This window comes from Sus scrofa, chromosome 1 (genome assembly GCF_054392235.1).
Source record: "Sus scrofa isolate SSC_HxYL_T2T_F1_AM1 chromosome 1, Sscrofa_HxYL_maternal_Yorkshire_Landrace_v2.0, whole genome shotgun sequence".
In the NCBI taxonomy this organism is placed as follows: Eukaryota; Metazoa; Chordata; class Mammalia; order Artiodactyla; family Suidae; genus Sus; species Sus scrofa.
This window is the reverse complement of record NC_139383.1, coordinates 148307750-148330258: the sequence shown is the minus strand read 5'-3', so window position 1 is coordinate 148330258 and position 22509 is coordinate 148307750. Positions and strand designations below refer to the sequence as shown.

At 48.4% G+C, this 22509-nt stretch overlaps 1 protein-coding gene across 7 annotated transcripts in view; it reads left to right on the top strand.

Moving 5' to 3' along the window:
* The first annotated feature begins 9150 nt into the window (after positions 1-9150).
* The window catches only part of ADAMTS17 (ADAM metallopeptidase with thrombospondin type 1 motif 17), a 387154-nt gene continuing 373795 nt past the window's right edge, over positions 9151-22509 (top strand). For all 7 annotated transcript variants that reach the window (XM_084975992.1, XM_021098456.2, XM_021098449.2 and 4 more), the window contains exons 1-3: positions 9151-9331; positions 9799-10163; positions 21359-21512. Coding sequence is in view for 6 of the 7 variants with exons in the window: in XM_021098456.2 (XP_020954115.1) it covers positions 9253-9331; positions 9799-10163; positions 21359-21512 (598 nt within the window). In the remaining variant the exon portion in view is untranslated. The remainder of the gene's footprint in view (positions 9332-9798; positions 10164-21358; positions 21513-22509) is intronic.

Here is a 22509-nt window from a genome sequence, read left to right as displayed (position 1 = left end):
TCACACAGTAACCACTCAATAAATGTCAATTCTTCTTATTGTTCATAATTCCCATTGGGTAAGTTTCTACTAGTGGGATTTCTGGGTCAAGACACATGCAGTTTTCATTTTAACAGATACAGATTGCCTTCCAAAAAATGTGTACAAATTTAAGTCCTACTGCCAATGTTTGAGAGTAGCCATCTTTGTGAAATAAGAATCATCAGTCTTCGACCTTTTCTCCAGTCTGAAAGTTTCAGTATCTCACTGTTGTTTTGACTTGCATCTCTTTAACATGAATGAGATGGAACATTTGTCTTTCTTTTATTTGTGTACCAATTTTTCTATTGGGATAGTGTTCTTTTCCTTAGATTTATATGAGCTCACTCTAAATTAAGGAGATTGGCTTCCTTTCTATCGTCAGTAATACAAAATTTTCTACTTGCCTTTCATCTTATGATTTTATATGTAGAATTTGGGGGGAAGCGCATACGTAGATTTTTATTTTTTTTCTGTAGTAAAATATATCAGTCTTTCCGCTAACAGTCTCTGGTGTCTGCTTCCTGCTTGGAAAGTCTTCCCTAAACAAAATTATATGTAAAAGTCATTCATGCTTCTTTTTACAGCTTCCATGGATTCACCGATTCTCTGTTCCAGCTGGCATTTATTTTGATGTAAGAAGTAAGATGGGAAGGGATTTTATTTTTTTAATGGTTTGATGGTTGTCCCTCAAGGCATTTATTGAATTCTATTTTTTCTTGGGTTTAAAATGCTCCCTTAAACTCCCACATATGCTTTGTGCCTCTGGCCCCTGTGCACTTTCCATGCTGCTTTACTGACATGCTTATCCTATACTATCCTGTTTCAATTTGAGTAACTTTATAATAGGTTTTAATATGATTGTGTCAGTGACCCATCTTTACTCTTTGATTTACAAATTTCACTGGCCCATCTACATTTTTATTTTATTTCCACCCTTTCTTTTATTACAAACTAGAAGCTCGATGATGATTCTAGAGTTTTTTGGCCAGGTGTCCCCCCAAATCCTGATGGTATGCTATTTTGAGATTGTTTTGAATTTTGGTTTTTTTTGCTTTTTTTTTTTTTAGGCCCTCACCCATGGCATACGGAGGTTCCCAGGCTAGGGGTCCAATTGGAGCTACAGCTGTTGGCCTATGCCATAGCCACAGCAATGCCAGATCCGAGCCGCATCTGCGACCTACACCACAGCTCATGGCAACACCAGATCCACTACTGAGCAAGACCAGGGATGGAACCCGCAACCTTGTGGTTCCTAGTCGGATTCATTTCTGTTGAGCCATGACAGGAACTCCTGTTTTGAATTTGTAATTAATTTAGGGGGATTCAATTACTGCTTTGAGTCTTCCTATCAAGAGTAATGGGTATGTTCCTATTCAATTAAATCCTCTTTTATGTCTTTCAGTAGAATTGGGAGATTTTGTTTACATAGAGCCTAAGCATTTCCTTTAATATTTATACCAAGGTAATGTATTTATTATTATTATTGAAAATATGATCTTTACTTCCCTTACATATAAAGGCATATATATATATATATATATATATATATATATATATACACACACACATATATAAAATCAGTAGTTTTATATATGTAATATTGTATATAATACTTAGAAAAGCCACTGATTTTTGTGTTTTTGTATGTTATTTGGGTAACCTTGCACTCCATTCATGATTCTAGTAGGCTTTCAGCTCTTCCTAAAAATCAGGAGTAGGTGTGGGTGTGACTTGCAATAGTAAGAATAGTTTTTCACTATTGGACTAGCCTGGGATTTAGGAAGCCAACTCCTCTTGGTCAACGTGTGTTATTTGTTAATTTACTGATAAATATTTTGCCAATATTTTGATGAATATTTTTGCATGGATTTTATAAAAATATTTTTCTAGTTTTCTATTTTGTGTTCTAAATGTTTTTTTGCATAAATATTGTGCAAAGTTGATAAAGAGAAATTTGGAGGATTCTTTCTTTTCTGTTCTCTTTTACTTTACTGTTTTACTAATTGTTTATTTTGTTTGCTCTGAGCATTACATCATACATACATAATTTATCACGGGTGTTGACATTTTACGAGTTCAAGTGAAGTGTGAGAATCTCATTCCCCTCTGTGTCCCTTTACCATCCTCAGTTTACAACTGTTTTAAATATTTTTCTTTCTTTCTTTTTTTTTTTTAAGGGCCGCACCTGCAGCACATGAAAGTCCCCAGGCTAGGGGTCGAATCAGTGCTACAGCTGAGACCTATGCCACAGCCACAGCAACGCCAGATCCTAGCCAGGTCTGTGATATACACTACAGCTCATGGCAACGCTGGATCCTCAACCCACTGAGCGAGGCCAGGGATCAAACCTGAATCCTCATAGATACTAGTCAGGTTTGTTACGGCTGAGCCACAATGGGAACTCCCTAAATATTTCTTCTATATACTTTGAGAATCACATTACATGGTGTTAGATTTTTTGCTTAAATCCTCAAACATATCTGAGAAAAACTAAACAGAGAGGGATCCATTGTATTTACCCATTTTGTTACTCTTTTCACTGTTTTCCTTCCTGGAGTTCTAAGATTCTTTTATTATGTCCCACTTCCTTTTTTTTTTTTTTTTTTTCCTTTCATCTCACCGAGTTATGTGGAGAGCTTTCTTGTCCTTTCAGGTGTTTGAAGTTTTCTGCTACTGCTTAGTAGGTGTTCTGGAGGGCTGTTCCATTCGTCGATGTATTTTTGATGTATTAGTGAGAGGAGGTGAGTTCCAAGTCTTACTACCCCATCATCCTGATTGGTGCTCCCCTTCACCTGCTGATGAGCATTTGGGTTGTTTCTAGGTTGTTTGTAATTTGGCTATTACAAATAAAACTGTTCATGATCACTCATTTACAACTCTTTGTGTTATAGCAGGCAGATAGCTAAATAAGAGCAGAGAAAGGGGGGCACGGCCAGGTGGCAGGAAACAATCTTGTAAACAACAGGAGTCCTTGGGCACATAAAGAAAAGCAGGAACCTCTGGACTAACATGAAACCACACATTGTGGGGTGACAAGTGTCCTGGAGGTAGACAAAGAAAAGTGGGAAAATATGGGAAATTTCAGTGTCCAAATGTAACTTTTTGCTCATTGCACCCTCATTACAGTAAAATTAGCCTTGCAGATAAGAAGTTCCCATCATGTCCCAATACCATGACACTTCCAATCAAGGTTAAATAAGGACAGAAATCCCTCCTCCCCACCTGAAGATAGAGCTTGGATGAAAATATGACCCTAAACCTCTCCCTCCTCAGTGAATGGTCCACCCATTCATTTCTACAGTCCACGTAGCCGGCTCTTTATTATGTCTTTCTGTTTCAAGGAGTCCCTGTTGATATTTTGGGGGGTGAGTGTTGATAATATTTTCTTATTTCCTTTACCTAAGAGTGTTTTGATTTTCTCTGCATTTCTGATGGTGGGGTAGTAGGACTTGTCAGAATTATAGAATAAATAACTCTATAGCTAAATAAGTATCAAATTATAGTTATTTTCTTTTGGCACTTGAAAACTGTTGTGTCATTTTCTTCTGGTCTTCATGGTTCCTGATGAGAAATCTTCTGTGATTTAAATTACTTATCCCCTATTGGTAGGTATTATTTGTCTTGCTGCCTTAAAATTTTTTCCTTTGTCTTAGTTTTTTAAAGTTTGATTATAAAATGTATCAATATTAATTTCTTTGGGTTTATCCTATATTGTGTTTGCTCAGATTCTTACATATGTAGGTTTATGTTGTTTACTGAATTTGAATGCTCATTATTTGAAGGCTCTTTCAGCCCCTCCCTTTGTCTTGTCCTTGAATTCTTTCTGCAACAAGACAAGAACCTACTCTCTGGTAATGTATGGACAAATACTTTCAGTATCGAAGAGCAGAATGGCTGAATATATGTATATTAATTTCCAAGGAAACTGCCAAGGATGGCAACATAGGAGGCTCTTGATCATATGTCCTCTCATGGATGCACCAAATCCAGAGCCACACACAGACCAATTCCCTCTGAAAGAAATCCACAAACTAGCTGAGACTCCTGTGCATTGGGTGAGCAAGATCAAAATGGATGGGAGAGGCTGAGACATGTTCTTACCATGAACTCCACCCCTGGTACAGCAACATACAGTTTCAAGGGAACTCACAAGTCCCACCTTCTCCCGAGAAATGAGTTTGGACCCACCATCTAGCACCCCAACTTTGAAGATTTCCACCTTCAAAGAGCCCCAAACACCTAGCCCTGAAAGCCAACAGGACTTGCATCCCAACCCACAAGACTAAAGCAAACCAAGAAATAGTTCTAAACAGGCTAGAAAGGACCCTCCAGGGCTCAGCACAGAGGGAGCAGACAGAAATACCCATCTCCAGTCTTTCCCTAAAAGAGGTCATTTGCATGCTTCAAAAGGTACTGTTTGTGTGTCTGTCAGGGTTCTAACTTAGCATGCATCCAGGGGCTGACTGTGATCCTCTGAGGAGACTTGCGGGGGCTGGTGAATTCTGTGTCTGTGCTCTCTCTCTCTGGCACACTCCAGGTCACCAGTGTCTTCCTGGAAGGAACTTGGGCACATGTCTCATGACCTGGCTTTTGTAGCTGCCCCCCAGGAAATGCATCCCTTGATCACCTAGCTCTGGTGATCAGTGCGGCTTGCATTTCTGGTCCCACAGGACTGTAGCAAACAAAGAAATAAATCTTACTCAGCTCATTCCCCAGGGCTCAGTGCTCGTTTCCCTGAAAGAACTTTTGCGTACTTTAAGAGCTGCTGCTTAAGAATCCAGCTTCCAAACAGCCTGCATCAGAAGGACATGAGTGGATTTGTCTTTTCAACAATGGGGATGCTTGAAGACTATGGACACACAGCTCTATGGCAGGCTGAGACCTCAGGGGCACAGCCTGGGAAGGGGAAGAACCAAGATATTGGGAAAGGGTACAGCTAGAAATACCTTAGTAGTAGCCCTGATGGAACAAGTTAACAGCTAGACTGAAAAATCAATGTTCAAGAGTGTAGTGAATTTGGACTTGTTTGGCAATATCAGAACAAGGGACTTGTTGGGTGAGCAGGAATGGAGGGCAGCAGGAATTTCCAGACGGGGCCATTCCTGGAGTCAGGCAGGAATGGCCTTGTGTGGCCAGGGCACCCATGCGAACAGACCCTGCCAGAGCCCTGGAACCTGGGAGGGGCCTGCAGACCCCACGGGGAGAGGTTGGCAAGATTAACTCAGGGGAACAGGATACTGGCCAAGTCGCTGAATGTGGGGCTAGGATCCAGGCTCAACATGGAAAGAGCAAAAGATAAACCAGAAAAAATAGGCCTTTGCAGGAGGGAGGGAGCTGGGGCCAGCGTTTCACACCAATTCTGGTTCAGGAGGACAGAATTGATGCTGCATGCCCCCTGCTGGAAAGGATGTGCATCTCATTTGCTCCCAGGATGGAGGACTGTTTGCATCAAAAAGTGAACTTAGTCTCAAAGAGGTTGTCCTGTAGAATCCCGTGGTACCCTCTCTCCTCATCCCCTACCAACACCTAGTAATATTTAGGGCACCTGTTCCACCTACACACGGATCAGGTTTACACTTCAGTCTTGGCACCTGGGCTCATCAATTACTGGTTCAAGAAATCTCTGAGTGGGGAGGATTAAGGAAGGTCACATTTGGCCCAAGTGCCTGCAGTCCTCTTTGTGCTCTGCCCACTCTGTGTCTTTAGCCCTGTATTTCTGAGTTTCGCATTTGAACAGTGTGTCTCTTGGCAAAGTCTGTGCTCCTCTTGGGACTGTCTTGCTATCATTAACAGCAATAGTACTGGTCATGAGAATGGCAACCAGCATCCAAGCTTGGGCAGGGGCGGTGGATCAGAGAGAGGCCAAGAGAGGCAGCATCACTGACCTGCTGGGGGTTATTTCCACACAATGCAATCAGAAAAGATCGTGCCTGCCAGAGCGGAGCTGTTCACAAAAAACAGTGGACAAGCTGAAAAGTTGAAGAGATTTCTCATCCATGAGTGCAGCAAACAGTTTTAACCCCCAGACAAGGAAGAGGGGTTCCTTCATCTCAGACTCAGACTGCCACTGCCACCTGTAGGGCTTTCCTTTGCTTGTTTATCTTGCTTTTAATCCTCCCTGACCCCCAGCCCTTTCTCCTCCATCTGTAAGATGGGATTAATCCTCGCCCTTGCACAAAATGAAGACCAGGCAATTACTGTGTTAAGATGAAGTGTGATCATAGCAGATAATAATGATTTCCTCTTTTAAGCATTATTTCCTATTATGGGAAACTGTGCATAACATACAGTTTACCATTTTAGCCATTTTAAGCGTACAGTTCAGTGGCATTAAGTACATTCACCTTGTCATGTGATCATCATGAGCTTTCCATCTCCAGAGCTTTTTCGTCTTCTCCAGTGGAAACTTACACACTGATGCCTCACTCCCCCTCCCTCAGCCCCTAGTAACCACTATTCTCCCCTCTGTTTCTATAAATATGACCACTCTAGGTACCTCATATAATGGAATCATACAATATCTGTCTCTTTGTGACTGACTTATATTATTTAGTTTAATGTCTTCCTTCAGATATATACCTGGAAGTGTAATTGCTCGATCTTATGGTAGTTCCGCTAAAATTTTTTTTGGTGCATAGTGGCTGCACCAATTTAGATTCCCTCCAAAGGTGTTCAGGGTTTCCTTTCCACCACAGCCTTGCCCACACTTGTTTCCTCTTATCTGTTTGGTAACAGGACTCTTAACAGGTGTGGTAGGTGGTTCCTAACATAATCGTTTCCTAATTTGGGATGTAGTAAAAATCTTCTCTAAGCCAAGCATTTTTTGTGCAGAGGGCGGGGGGGGGGAATTGATAGTTGGTTTTGATTTGCATTTCCCTGGTGACTAGTGATCTTGAGAACCTTTCAGATACATGGTTTCCAAATATTTTCTCCCATTCCATAGGTAGCCTTTTCATTTTGTTGATAGTTTGCTTTGCTGTGCAGAAACTCTTAGATTTGATACAGACCCATTTGCTGATTTTTGCTTTGCTGCTTGTGCTTTTGTTGTCCTCCAAAAAATCACTGCCAAGACCAATGTTAAGGTGCTTTTCCCCTATGTATTCTTCTCTGAGTTTTACAGTTTCAAGTTTTACATTTGTCTTTGATCTATTCCAAGCTGACTTTTGTGAGTGGGGGTCAGAGAGGGTCCAATTTCATTTTTTTGGCATGTGGCTGTATACTTTTCCCACCGCCACTTACCAAAGAGACTATCCTTTATTCTTGAGCATTCTTGGCTCACTTGTCAAATATTACTTGACTAGATACATGTGGGTTTATTTTGGAGCTCTATTAGCCATTTATCTAATGGTGGTCATTCAGGTCTTGCTTTTTTTTTTTTTTTTTTCTTTCCCCTAAATAATTCAGAGTGGTGAACATTCTAGAATATTGCCAGTTCATTTGTGGTAGTTAGCCAGAAGTGGAACAGCAGAATTGTAGGGTGTGTACAGTATTGTTCTTCAAAGTGGCTATGCCAATTCGCACTCCCTCCCATGGGCAGGACAATGTCCTCTCCAATTCTTGATATTTCCAAGTGCTTCAGTTCGGACAGGCTGGAAGATGAAATGGTATCCTGCTCTTGCTTCAGTTTGCATGCCCTTGCGGACTACTGAGCATCAAGTAGACTCCTGATGGCAGAAGGAATTGTTCCCGCAAGGTAGTGGGGCTGCTACTCCTGGCTTTTAGTAACCAGCCTTTGAGGTGGCTCTTTGCCCAACAAATCTTCACCAAAAAGCTCTCCATGATTTCTTGTGCCACCAGAAGAGGCTGCTGAACCTTCAGTCAGCTGAGGCTGCTTTCAAGGGGAGGGGGAAAAAAACCCAAACTAGGCCATGAGCAAGCTGCATGAGGTTTCCAGGAACTAGGTGTCTGGTGGTGGGTGGCAGCCCCTGGAGCAGTGGAGGGTGCGGTGGACAGAGCAGAAAAGGATTCCACTAGCAGCACCCTAGGGGACACACAGACTAGCAAGTTTGCAGTAGTGAGAGTGATGGGCTTTACTGAGAATCAGTGACACAGCCCACTACCAGGGTTAATGAAATGTCAGGAAAGCTGAACAGTGCTCACTTCTGGATTCCTGTCGATAACATGTAACCCTGGGGTGCATTTTAGATTCTGAGAGGCCCTAAGCAGAGTCCAAGAGGAGTGCTGTTGCCCCTCTGCCTTGAAAAAACGGAAACAGGCAGGACAGGCAAGCAGGGAGGGGGAGGGGAAGAGACATGAGAATGGTTACACCTCAGTTAATTTTGTTTTGTTTTGTTTTTCTTCCAGAACTTGCTCAGTTATGAATGATTCATTCTGTTGCAGAAAGACTTGGGTTCAAGTTCAGTCTTTGCTACTTTGTGTCCCAGTTTCCTAACCTGTAAAACTGGGCTAATATTCCTTCCTACGTGCCATGGAGGGCTCTTGCCGTGGAGAGAACAGCCCCGTCCGCAAGCCAGGAGCCACATTCTAGCTCTTGCTGGGATACAAACCCACTGGCTAACTCAGCAAGCTCCTTATGCTCACTCTCGCCCCCTCAGTGTCTAAGTCTGTAAGAGTGTGTGATCTCGCCTGTGCCACCAGCTTCCGTGCAGATAAAGATGACAGGAGGTGTGAAGGATTTGCATAAACACCTCTCCCTTGGAAGTGGCTAGCCATCCCGTGCAAAGTTGCGCACCTAGAGCAAGAAAGTGCCCAGCTACAGACAACCCAAATTGGTTTTACTTTAGATGCAGAGAAAATATACTTTTATGGATGATATCTGTTGGCTAGGATTTCTGGACTGTCTTTTTGGGAAGCTGAGCAGCAGGGTTTGAGAGGGTTACAAAAATGGGGACAAACTTTGAAGACCAGTCAGGTGTCCTGGGTCCTCCTCAACAGCGCGGCTCCAGACGGCTCCCTTGCGCCACCTGGTGCCCCCTCCCCGCCACTGCCCAGAAACCACGTGTAAGAAAATTCTTACAACCTAACTACGCACCCTGGTTTAGACCCTTCTTAGCCAATAGAGAAGGGGGAGGCGGGGTAAAGCAAAGCGAGAGTCCTATCATCTCCAGCTTTCCGAGGAGAAGGCGGGGCTTGGGATTTACCACGTTGGGTTTGTCCGCAGCGCTAATTACTTTTTCCAAAGGCTGGAGGGCTTCACTCCGGCTGGCGCCGCCGCCTCGCGCGCTCCTGTTCCGCCGCGACCGTCAAGGGGGGCTGCTCCTCCCAAGTACCATGTGTGACGGCGCCCTGCTGCCTCCCCTTGTCCTGCCCTTGCTGCTGCTGCTGGTTTGGGGACTGGACTCGGGTGCAGGTAACGCTCCCTCTACTCCCGCCCCTTAGCTCGTGCTTCTCGCGGCCACCTTCCTTCTGCCCTCCCGAGGCATCTTGGCGGCCTCCGCCTGCCGGCGTGGCCGGGATCCGGCGGCCGACAGCTGACAGCTCCCGGGTCCAGGGGGCGCGGGCCGCGGCCGGAAGACTGGGCTCCAGGCGGCTCCCGGGCGGTCGCGCCGCCGCCAGTTCTCCGGACGCCGATGCGGCGGCCGTATTCCCGGAGGTGCTCGGGTAGCCCAGCCGGAGACCTTTCCAGGGTGGCGCGGGGTCTGGGGAGAGGCGCTGAGTGGCATGGAGGTGCCTGGGCGAGATAAGGAAAGAGAGCAACGGCTCGGGGCCGTGTTGTCTCTGGGCTGGCGCGGGATGCCCAGCGCTGGACCTCGCGCTCGGTGGGCGGGCGGCGGGGCGGCCGGGCCCCGGCGCGCTGACGCGTCTCCTCTCTTACAGCGGTCGGCGACGCGGCGGCCGACGTGGAGGTGGTGCTCCCGCGGCGGGTGCGCCCAGACGCCGTGCACCTGCCGCAGCTGCCTGGCGCCCCAGGGCCGCGAAGACGTCGGCGACCCCGCGCGCCCCCCGCCGCCCCGCGTGCCCGGCCTGGCGAGCGCGCCCTGCTGCTGCACCTGCCGGCCTTCGGGCGCGACCTGTACCTGCAGCTGCGTCGCGACCTCCGCTTTCTGTCCGGCGGTTTCGAGGTGGAGGAGGCTGGCGAAGCAGGGCGCCGTGGACGCCCCGCCGAACTGTGCTTCTACTCGGGCCGCGTGCTGGGCCACCCCGGCTCCCTCGTCTCGCTCAGCACTTGCGGCGGCGGCCTGGTACTGCCCGCACCCCCTTGGGGTCTGCCTGGCGATCCCTCGCAGAGTTGGGAAGGGGAATAGGGGGAACGGGGGCGGGGGAAGGCGTCTGGGATGGGGGTGGGGCCACCAGGGATGCTCTGCTGCTCGCGGGAGGGAACCCCTCCTACCTCTTCCCGCCCACCCTTTTTCTCCACCTCTTCCCTCCCCCACCTTCCGGAGGGTCTGTGAACGGAGGCTGCGGGAGGGGAAGGGTCTGATTATCCAGTGCCTTCCGATGGCTGCTAAGCCTCAGCAGTGTGCCTGGCCAGGACCCATGTGGTGTTGCTGGGAGGGAGATAAGCGTAGCTCGCCCAGGGAGCTCAGGTCTAGCAGAGATGAAAGCTGTCTAGCCACTAGACTTAGGCTGCACTTGGCCCGAGTGTGGACTGAACGTTATTTGCATCTGCACAGATGTTTGTGCGTGTCTTGGGGAACACCTATATATGTAGATCTCATCTATTCTTGAACATGGGCTTGGGGTCTTAAGCATTCACCTCTTTCTGTCATTTTGAATCTAACAGTCCACTAACTTGCTCTTCTTAGTTGAAAAGTGAGAACCAGGAGAGGGAGGTCTCCATTCTTCTTCCCCTTATACCACAAACAGGCATTTGTCTGGCACCCACCCTTAGCCAGGCCTGAGGGATGCTTACATTGGTGATGAGACCCTTTCTTTCCTGGACCCCAGATGCTCCCTTGGTGTGGCAGTACTCCCCCACCCCTTCTGCCTTGCTGCACTCTGAGGCACCTGTGACAGGGCTCTGAAGGGTAGAGGAAGCTCTTGTGCACCTCTGCCCTACCTGTGCTCACACCGGCTCACTTGGCGACACTGGTGCCCAGACAAACCCTTCTCATTGTGCCCCAGAGGAAGGCACACAGCTGGCAGATGTGCTGCATGCACCCTGCAAAGCCTGGGATGGGTTCAGAGCCTGTTTCTCTTATCTTCCAGGGAAAGTGATCTCTGATATCCTTTTGTGTCTGTATTTCCCTGACGCAAGAAATTGCTTCCCCCACCTCCGCCTTATCTTGCTCTGACATTTAGAGTTCCCTAGCTGTTACCCACATAGTATGTAACTAGTTGGTGTGAATCTGCAGCAAAGCAGAAAACCTGGGGGTCCAAGTCTTTATAGGAGATTTCTGCTCTTAGCAGTGTAAGGGAACCTGGGGCAGGGGGTGGGGGGGGGGGTGATTCCTAAGAATTGGCCTTTGCCAGTTCCCCTGTCAGGACTTTTTGAGTCCTGATCAGAATGTGATCTCTTTTTGCTGGGCTGGGAGAAATTGGCTTCTTCGGTTAAACAAGGAAAATGGGTTGCAGAGGGGGGCCTGGTGGCAGCTAGTATGGAACAGGGGCTGAGAATGTGGGCTGTGGGTGAGGAGGCTTAAGTAGGAGTGAGAAAGGCTCAGATCACCATAGGGCTCGGGTCAAGGCTGCCTCATGTTCTGGGAGGGACTGGAAGGCCCACATCATTTTTCCTGTTTTTGCCAAAGTGTTTAAAGTCTAGGTCACATCACTGTACTGAACATGGAAACATCTGAATCCCATTTGCTGCGGTTTAGTGAGTTTCTGTAGAGGTCAGAGTTTATACCTCTTGGTGTAAAGTTTCCAGCGAGGAGCTATCTGCAAAGGGGCCGAGGGTGGAAATCTGGATAACATTGATTTAAGTCCTTACAGAGTGAGTGCTGGGCCCTCTCACAGATGGCATCTGAGTCAGAGGTTTCACTTCAGTCTCCCTTGTTTTCAGGAAGACTGTCCTTCCCTTCGGCACCATGTGAGGGCGCTGTGCTTTAGTTAAAGGAACCCGGCCAAGAGGCTGTGTTCGGCATGTGCCAGCTGCCGGTGGACCTCTAAGACTTTAGACTTTAAATTCCTGCTTGAGCAGACACTTCTGTTGTTTAGTCTGTCTTGTTCATCCTGTTCGTGTAAGCTGGACATTGGACACTTTCCTAAGTACATCTTCTAGGGGAGCGGCAGAGGGCCTGGAGGATAGAGACAGGTGACTTGGAATGGACCCCATGGTGGCAAGGTGGTCCTGCCTTTGTAGAAAAGAAAGCAACAGGAATGGGAGCTAACCAGGTTTGCATCCCACTCCACCTTGCTTTGATTTGGATTCTCAGATGTGCTTGAGATAGTTCAGCTGGGTGGTAATGGTGGGTGAGCCCCCCTTGACCAGACTGGAAGCACAGTGGAGATGTGGCATGTGTGTTGTGTGTTTTTGAGGACAGGTTCAAACACAAGGTGTGTTTGGGGTAGGGGGAACCGGGTCTGGTAGATGAATTTTGGTGCTCAGAGATGGAAACCTTCCAGAGCCTCCTTGTACCTTAAGACCATGCAGAGCAGGGGTTGGCAAACTTTCTATGACGGACTAAGTAGTAAATATTTCAGACTTTGGAGGCCGTATGATCTCTGTCCCACCTTCTTGGCTGTGCCCTTTTGGTGCAAAAGCAGCCACAGAAGGTAAAGAAACAGATAGACATTTATGTGTTCAATAATTTTATTCTGATGTTGGGTAGGAATTAAATCCTGCTGCATCTAACATCTCTAGAGAGGAGTTCCTATTGTGGCTCAGTGGTAATGAGCCTGACTAGTATCCATAAGGACGGGGCTTAGATCCCTGGCCTTGCTCAGTGGGTTAAGGAACTGGCATTGCTGTGAGCTGTGGTGTAGGTTGCCGACACGGCCTGGATCCCGCCTTGCTGTGGCTGTGGCATAGGCCGGCAGCGGCAGCTCTGATTTGACCCCTAGCCTGGGAACTTCCATTTGCCACAGGTGCAGCCCTAAAAAGACAAAACAAACAACGCCCCCAAAAAAATCAAAAACATCTCCAGTGCAGCTTAGTGAGGAGTGTTGCCTGCGGGGGCTGTTCCCTGCTGTCTGGGACCTGTGCTGCCTTTCTCCAGAGACATTTGGTATCTGTTTAAAGGAGATGCATAATTAGATCATTACTTGTTTATGGGGCAGGAAAGTAAATCTCCTGTTCCATTTTGCACCCCCCCTTTGACAGTGGGCAGAAGGGTGGGAGTGTGGTACTGTTCCTCTCTGTGTCTTTTCTCGAAAAGCTGTGCAGGCTGCATTTTGTGGATCTTCAGAGCCCACGGGCTCAAGTATTAATTGTTTTCTGTTTATGCATCTTCATTCTATTTACATTTCAGAGACTCCTTAGATATAACGTAGGTTTTTGGGAGAGTTTCATAACTGTATAACTTCAGAGCAGTGAACTTGGGGCATGTGAGAAAGGTATTTCTCCTCCCAGAGGATTTATGTGAGCTTGCATTCACTGCCTCATGTTAATGGGCCCAGGTCATGGATGGAGGGCCACCAGAATTGGAATAAACTTAAGGGTAAAATTCACCAGGATAGGGAGAAATGGTGGAACTTCAGAGCTAGAATGTGCTGCCTGTCTGAAATGAGTGGTTGGAGGGCTGATTTCATCCCCACACATGAGGAGGGACAGGCAGTGATGGGGTGGCCCCTGCTGCTGGGTCTGGCCTGCTGAGCAAGGGCCAGTCTTGTTTCAAGAATTCTGAGCTCAGGGGAGTCTTCTGCCCAGAATCTGTCCATCTATCCTTGACTGAGGCTGGTGGGGGTGCGCCGTGGGTGAGATCTTGGGGCCAGACAGGACACCCAGGAGAGCTCTGAGCTGTGGGATGTCAAGAAGCCATGCCTAGGAGGTCCCGTCATGGCTCAGTGGTAACGAACCTGACTAGTATCCATGAGGACGTGGGTTTGACCCCTGGCCTCACTCATTTGGTTAAGGATCTGGTGTTGCTGTGTTGCTGTGGCTGTGGTGTAGGCTGGCAGCTGTAGCTCTGATTCGACCCCTAGCCTGGGAACCTCCATATGCTGCAGGTGTGCCCCTTGAAAGGCCAAAAAAAAAAAAAAAGCTGTGCTCATTTTCGAGGCCACCCCTGAGGGACAGAGAGATGAGCAGGCATGGGCCTAGTGTGCCTTCTCCTCGGGGTGCTTACTGTGGTTCCTCTCACCCAGGCTGCTCAAAGGGGGACCTGATGGCCCAGCCACCCAACTGCAGTGCTGGGCAGCCATTGTGGGCCCAACATCCATGCAGCTCCTTGCAGTTTTCCACTCGTAGCTCTTCCTCCCTGTCTGCCCAGGCACTTTTGCAGGAATGCTCACCCTTCCCGTGGAGGAAGAGGTGTCGTCCATAGAAGAATGGTGGTGGTGGGGTGCCGAGGTCAGCAGTCAGTGAGCAGGTGGCTTAGAAGAGTTGAGGGGACCCTGTTCCCCAGAGGGCAGCCTGATTTCAGTGATGGAGGAGCAAGTGTGGGAGGTTGCTGCCCCTCCCCTTTAGTTACCCAGCTATCTTTTCATGGACCACAGAATTGCTCAGCTTTTTAATACAGCATCACTTGATCGCGTCCAACTGAGTAGGAGTTAGTTTTGGCAAAAAGCATGTGGTATGGAGGTTTTTTGGAAGGGAGGAACTAGATCGGGCCATGTTATTACCCATCATATTGGTGCAGGTGTGGGGAAGGTGCACAGTCCTCAGTCATTCATCCATTAATATTACTGAAGAATGTATCAGGCACAGCATACATATATTTGGAAAATGCAAAGGACATTTTTCTTTTTTTGGAGCTTGGTAAAAAGCAGCAGTTGCGTGGATGTTAAGGAAAACAAGAAGGGAAAAGACAGTTGTGAAATGTGAGGGGGGAGGAATGAAACGGCAGGGCTCGGAGCAGAGAGTTCTGAGACCTCCCCCGCCACATCCTCTGGAAGGACGCTCACTCTGCTTCACGTTGACTTTCTACACCCGCCGCTGTTTGCACCAGGCTACCAGTGGCCGTCACCTAGGATCTGTAGCCCTGCCTAGTTACGTACCTAGGGTGCATGACTAGATTTTCCCATCTGAATTTTTATTAGGTTGGCAACATTTTTACAAGAAAAGGAAGCACAGGATGGGTTGATAAACTGAAGTCATTCCTAGATGGATCACCTTTGAGGAGCTTGTTTGCTGAGCATCTAGGTGCTGCAGCTGCCTGACCTTGGCTGTGTGACGGGGTATGTTTCTGTAGCCAGCACCTTGAAGGGAAGCGCTTGGAGTCGGCGGCTAACATTTCCCGATGCGTGTGTCTGCACCTGGCATATGTGCGGCCACACTCCTGCTCTTAGCAGGTGAGGCTGCATCCATTCGGGCTTGTGACCTTGAGTGAGACACTTAACCTCCTTCAAACCTCCCTGACTGGTCATACGGGGGGGGGGGGGGTCCAATGTCAACTTTGTGTGGCTATTGGGAGAATAAAGTCAGATAAAGTCTGACATCATTTAGGGGGAGCTTGGTGCTTTAAGGCATTGAAGACACCTGTCTTCTCTCAGCTCCCAGGCCTGTCCCAGGCTTTTCCAGTTATAAATCAACCAATCCATCACTGTTGTTACTAAACGAACAGTTAACACACCTGCAACGTGTGGGACCCTCTGGTCTGCTCCTATTGAGCCTCAAGAGAAACACGGTACGGGCCTATCTCAGAAGGCAGTCTAGGTTCTTCTGGGAAGGAAGGTGTGCCCGAAGGTAGCTGGGGTGGCTCTGGGGTCCCATGGGGTAAGGTGGCCCTTCTGGGGGGAATGAGGAAGAGGATTGGAGCTAACGGGGGTTGGCCTCTGGTTCTCAGTGGGAGGAGTGTGGCCACACCTCCAAGGCCAGGTCCTTCCCAGGTAAGGGGGCCTGTGAGCTGGCTGTGGGCTGGAGGTGGGGGATGAACTGAACGGACAGGTGTGTAGATGCCAACCTGAAGCACCAAGAAATTATCCCAGGCAGTGGTTCTGAGCCTTGAGCTGGCATCACAGATCCCTGTGGGATCTGATGCCCTAATTGCTGGGCCTAATCTCCCTGGCTTCTGATCCAGTCAGTCTCTGGGTGGGCTTTCGAGACTGACTTTCTGACAGGTTTCCAGTTGCTGTGGCTGCTGCTGGTCTGGGACCACATTTTGAGGATCGCTGGCCTAGAGGCAGTTGGGGGCGGGGGTCTGACTATTGACTGGGGAGGCCGTGTTGAGAGCAATGTGGGGAGGACCAGAGCAGGGTCCCAAAGAGGTGTTGACAGTCTGTGATTATTTAGGGATTGGAAGCAGGGGAGAATCCACAGTCTTGGGGGCTGACTTGGGAACGAGACCAAGGATATGTCATCAGGGGTTTGACATTTGCAGAGGAAGCAGCAGGACTTTGAAAGGGGGACTCTGGATGATGCCCTGGAGGGGGCTGTGGGTCCCTCATGGAGAATGGGGAGCCCCTCACACCATCTGGGTCTGGGATGCTTCTGTCATGGGAGGGGTCCCGGCCACTCAGACTCTGCTGAGACACCCCCGCCCCAAGAAAGTTGGAGGCAGGTGGGAGGCAGTCCCGGGAATGATCTTCCTTCATGGAAGTAAGGGTTGCTCTCAACAGAAAGTAGACTCCTAACCGTTCCCTCTCTCCCCTCTCAAACTACCTGTGCTAACTCATGGACAGAGAGAAGGTGACCAAAGACCCACTCCAGATGCCCAAGGGGCTGCAGCCTCCTGAGGAAGAGGCTTGCGGGGGCTCCCTGGGCACTGAAATTCCAGCAGGGTCTTGGTAAGATGGGGCAAGGCCCACAGTCCTGAGACAGGTCCCTTCAGACCAAGGACAGAGCAGCAGACCATCCCAGCAGCTACAGATTTTCTTTATCTTAAAAGCATTCTCCACATTATTCTGAGTAGTCCTGCTGATATTAGGAAGTGATACAAACCTTTCTGACCTTCCCAAATTTTCTAGCTGCTGAAAGACCTAGTCTTGCCTCCGGGGTGGGGTTTGGGGTTAACAACCCGTTTATAACATAACGCTGTCTTAAAGTGGCAGGGAAACCTTTCAAAGCAAGCTTCTAGAACAAAGTGAATTGAAAGGGAACCACTCAGAACTGTCATGCTATCAGGTTACACCTGATACATTTGATTTGACCCCAACTTCTTGAGTTGGATACCAAATCTTAGAAGATGTAAGAGTTCTCTTTTAAGAGCACCATTTCATTGAGGATTACTGTTCCCTTTAAAACCAGGTGGCCTGACGGCTTCCAGGCCTGTCTGCCACAGGCATCTGTTCCCCACAGTTCTGCCTCTTCAGATAGGTTTGCAGCCCATCTGGATCGAATGTAACCTGAGACTCATCACGGCCTTTTCTCCTGGCCCTTTGTGGGTCAGGGAGGCCTTGGAAGAGCATTTCTGTGCCTGATGCTCAGCATAGATGGTGACCAAAGGAGTAGTACAAACCCAGGCAGCCCTGCACAGCTGGGGGCCAAAGGGCAGTGATGGGCTGGAAGCCAGGGCAGAGCCTCACAGTCTGAGGTCCGGGAGGGCACTCCAAATCTAGGGTCCCTCCAGACATCCAGATACAGGCAGGAAGGAGGTGGCTAGGGTATCTGACATCCAGTTAAAAGCTGAGAAATTGGGGAGTTCCTGTCGTGGCTCAGTAGTTAACTTATCCAACTAGGAACCACGAGGCTGTGGGTTCGATCTCTGGCCTTGCTCAGTGGGTTAAGGATCCGCCGTTGCCATGAGCTGTGGTGTAGGTTGCAGACACGGCTTAGATCCCATGTTGCTGTGGCTGTGGTGTAGACCAGGGCTACGGCTCCGATTAGACCCCTAGCCTGGGAATGTCCATATGCTGCGGGTGCAGCCCTAAAAAAGGCAAAAAGACAAAAACAAAACAAAAACAACAACAACAACAACAAAAAAACCGAAACTGGGGAAATTGGCTCTCCATCCCCGTCTACACATCGAAAGCTCCTGGTGAGCTTTTAAAAAGTGTCCGTGCCTGAGTTTCACTAGCATTCACAGGGCTGCTAATTCACTTGGCCTGGACTGGAGCCTGGGCCTCAGGAGTTTGCCGAGCGTGCCAGTGACTCCAGTGTGCAGCCAAGGGTAAGAGCCACTGGGCTAGTGCCTTCTACTCCAACCCAGTCCTATCCCTTCCAGTCTGTTCCATTGCAGTCCAGTTTATCTACAGTTTCTTGAGCAACTATTATGTGGCAGACATTGGGAAAATGAGGCATAATTCCGATCCCGCCTCAGAGCAACTAACTGCTTATTTGGTTGTGACAGACACCCTACAGCCCTGGGGGTAATGGGCTGGAACATAAAGTGCCAGGAAAGGTTTTTGTTTTTGTTTTTCTTTTTTTTTTTTTTTTTTGCTTGGAGGGAGGAGGAAGTTCAGGAGGGCTGACAAGTTTTTATCCTGGGCTGAGATTGCACGTGTGCGTGTGTGTGCACGCGCGCGTTGAGACAAGCTGCACTTTTCAACAGAACTTTTTATCACGGGTGCATTTTATCACTGTGATGACAGGCTGAGTGTTAGGGAAGCTTCAAGGTGCCAAGTGACAGTGACAGTGGACCGAGACTGAGGGAGGGGCAGGGTGAGGTCCTTCCTAGTGCTGGCTCCCCAGGCTGTGCCCAGCCCCTCCCTCCCAGGTCCTAGTCCTGGCCACAGGCCTGCTCGGAAGTCAGGTCCTAGGAGGGCAAGTGGCTGCCGGGTGGAGTACAGGCCATTGATCCATTTTCTTTCCTGAGTGGAAGGAAACCAGCATGTGGGTCCCTCCAAAAAGGACCTAAAGCAGAACACTCCCCCAAGGGGCTGGACCTTGCTTTGCCACCAAGGTGAGATTCTCCCTACTTTGTGTCACCTTAGAGCTTCCTGCTAATTGGCCTTTTACCCTGCGGTTTGTGCATACAAACACTAGGCTGAATGAAAGAGAACTGGCTTTGAAAGTGCTAGGGGGCCTTTGATCTTCCTCATCTCCAGCATTTCAGGAAGACCCTGGCCCCTTGTCCTCCAGGGGACAGGGACCTCCTTCTGTGTGGGCAACAACACCTCCCACCCCTGGACTGGGCTGCATCTGCCAACTTGATTTCAGCTGTTCAGCTGTGGGCATTTCCACTGATGGTTATTGAGGGCTTCTGCACTGAGCCCTGGTGGGGATCTGCAGAGTCCCCCACAGCCACCCTCTGCCTCCACTTCTTCCATCTCCCCAAGGTATCGCAGTGAACAAACCCAAGTTTCAACTTCAAAGACGAAGGGAGAAAGCCATGCTTTCCAGCAGGTCATGCAGTGCCCCTTTAAGACAGTTTTATTTGGGCAGTAAAATCTGAGTTGTTCTTGGCAGAAGTTCTGATGAAATGGAAACCTTGAAATCTGCTTAGACCAGTGAGTATGATCTCACCCCATAGGCAATCTGATTAGCTGATCTGACTTATTTGCAAAGAGGATTGGTACCCATGCATCAAAAGGTAGAGGGGTCTAAGTCGTTTGGTTTGACTGAACTCTGTACCTGAGACCAGAGGAGCAGCTGTGCTGTGGTGGAGAGCAGTGCTTCAAAAAGTGTGGTCCTCAGGCCTTCGGCGTCAGGATCACCCGGGACATGTCAGGAATGCAGGTTCTGGGGGAACCTCTAAGGCCTCCAGGTGATTCTGATGCACCCTGGAGTTTGAGAACCACTGGTCCAGTATGTCATGGCTTTTATTTCTTTAATTATTATTTATTTGCTTTTTTTGGGCTGCACCTGCAGCATTTGGAAGTTCCTGGGCTAGGGGTCAAATCGGAGCTGCAGCTGCTGGCCTACACCACAGCCACAGCAATGCTGGATCTGAGCTCCATCTGTGGCCTACACCACAGCTCATGGCAGTGCCGGATCCTTAACCCACTAAGTGAGGTCAGGGATTGAACCCGCATCCTCATGGTTATTAGTCTGGTTCATTACCTCTGAGCCACAAGGGGAACTCCTGTCATGGCTTTTAGAAACAGAGTTGGAGAGAAGACCGGGTGTTGGTGATAGCCTAAGAGAGGTGGGCCCAAGCTCCTGAGTCTGTGCTAGTGCAGGTGGTCCTGAGATGCACCTGGAGCAGGGCCATGGCCACAGGGCCTAGTGTGCAAGCACAGATCATCCCCAGCTGTGGCTCAGCTGGTTCCTTGTGGGAAGTTTACCTGGTTTTGTTGATGGATCAGAAGGGAAGCTAGTGGTAGATTTAGAATTGTTACTCTCTTAAAGTGACAAATGAAAAAATCCCAGTCCTTAAACTTTCCATTCAGTTTACAAATCATGCTCTACTTACAATCTAGGAAGTTTCTGCAATCCTTTTTAAGGGGCCTTGGATAATATTTGATCCCATTTGCAAATCTGGTGTTTAACCATGTTTAAACTTTTAAAACCATGTTTAGAAATTTGATGTATTCAATTTCATTTGCAAGTTCTTTTGTTGTCTGATTAAACAATAAACCCTTTGAACCCTAACCAACCAACCAACTAAACAAAAAACCCTTTGCAAGTACTTCTTACAAATGACGAGTTCCTAGTCTTACATAGATGGGGAATCTTAAGTTCTCTTATGTATTCTGATGCTGCTTATAAGCCTAATAAGACCTTAACATCACAGGTCTAAGCCGTGGATTCACTTTAAATTAGAATCACAAATTTAATCCATTAGATACTCTGCCAAGTTTTCTTCAGCACTGAAAAAAATGTGTAAATCTCCAATCACAGAACTATTAACATTACAGGTTTAACTTTGTTCTCTCTATTTAGTTCTAAATATTCCCCAGGGGGAGTTCCCACTGTGGCTCAGTGGAAATGAATCCAACTAGCATCTATGAGGATGCAGGTTTGATCCTTGGCCTTGCTCAGTGGCTTGGGGATCTGGTGTTGCTGTGGGCTGCAGCTCTGATTTGACCGCTAGCCTGGGAACTTCCATATGCTGAAGGTATGGCCCTAAAAAGCAAAAGAATGAAAAAAAAAAAAAGATATAAATATTTGCCAGGGATAAGATAGACATATTTTCCTATTAAGTATATAGTTGTCATTCATTTCCAGTGCTTTGGGGGGTACCTCTTGAGGTGAACTTTTAGGAGATGATTTAAAATTTTTTTTTTTGTTAATTAATACTAAAGTAATACATATTTGAATGTAAACCCAGAAAATGGGTGCTGTTGCACACCTCTCACCCCCTGCCTCCTGTCATATGACCCCCCCCCAACACAACTGCTGGATGGGACATTTCACGTCACACTGTAGCTCACTCTTGGGCTCAGTACGTTGGTGCAGAGAAAAAGCCCAGGCACCTGAACCAGGCCATCACTGGGTGGCCTTCCCGTGCTCTGGTTGCTGGGGTCATGGCAGGCACGAAGGAAGGGGGCTGACACCCGTTTTCCTCTCTCTGGGCAGGTTGGACTCATCCAGCTTGGGCAGGAGCAGGTGCTAATCCAGCCCCTCAACAGTTCCCAGGGACAGGAGCATCTGATCAGGCGCAGATGGTCCTTGACGCCCAGCCCCTCAGCCGAGGCCCAGATGCCGGGGCAGCCCTGCAAGGTCCTCACAGGTGAGTCTGGGAACCAACCTAACTGACTCATGGCGCATGCCTGTTTGGTACTGTTGTACGTCCCCAGACCATCCTTCATTGGCATGTCCCCAAGTGTGCTGAAGTCGTGTGAGCAAGACCATATCTTTCGATTTATTTCTTGTTTTTTTAGGGCCCGCACCCACAGCATATGGAAGTTAGCAGGCTAGGGGTCAGGCGAATTGGAGCCATAGCCGCCAGCCTATGCCACAGCCACACCTCTGAGACAAGATGCATCCGTGACCTATGCTGCAGCTTGTGGCAATGCCGGATCCTTAACCCACTGATCGAGGCCAGGGATTGAACTCGCATCCTCATGTTTAGGAGTCAGGTTCTTAACCCAGTGAGCCAAAACAGGAACTCGACTTTTTAAATTGCCCGTAAGGCCACTTTCTTTGCTTTTCTCTCTGTGTTAATGGCAGTGTTTCATGTGTAGTGGCCCTTTGAAACAAGTATTTCTGGAAAGAACCCAGGTCTTTTTTGTGTAGTATCTCAGATTTATAGACCAGGAGCAAGTTGAGGCCTGACTGACATTAATGGCTTGTGATTATCAAGCCCAGGGTTGGTGGTGGATCTGACGTGAGAATTCCTTCCCCTGGCCCCCTAGCCAGAGCTGTTCTTATACTGTGGTCCTTGGTCCAGGTCTGGACTGCACTCATTAGAGTCGCCTGGGGGACCAAGGAAGCATTGGGGCCAAAGTGTGACCCCTGAGCTAGCAGCATCACCTGGGAATCTGTTAGATCTGCAGGTTCTTAGCACTCCCCCCATCCCACTACCTCCTGAATTAGGAACCATGGGGGTGGGTCCAGAAATCAGTAGCTTTGAGGCTGTCCAGGTAAATCTGATCCTGCTTAAGTGTGAGAGCCACTATTTAAAAAATGCCGTGTACCAGCTGGTCCCCCCACATCCTGACCTAATTGATCTGGGGAATGACTTGGGTATGTTTTGAAAGGTGGTTCTAATAAGCAGCTTGGCTGAG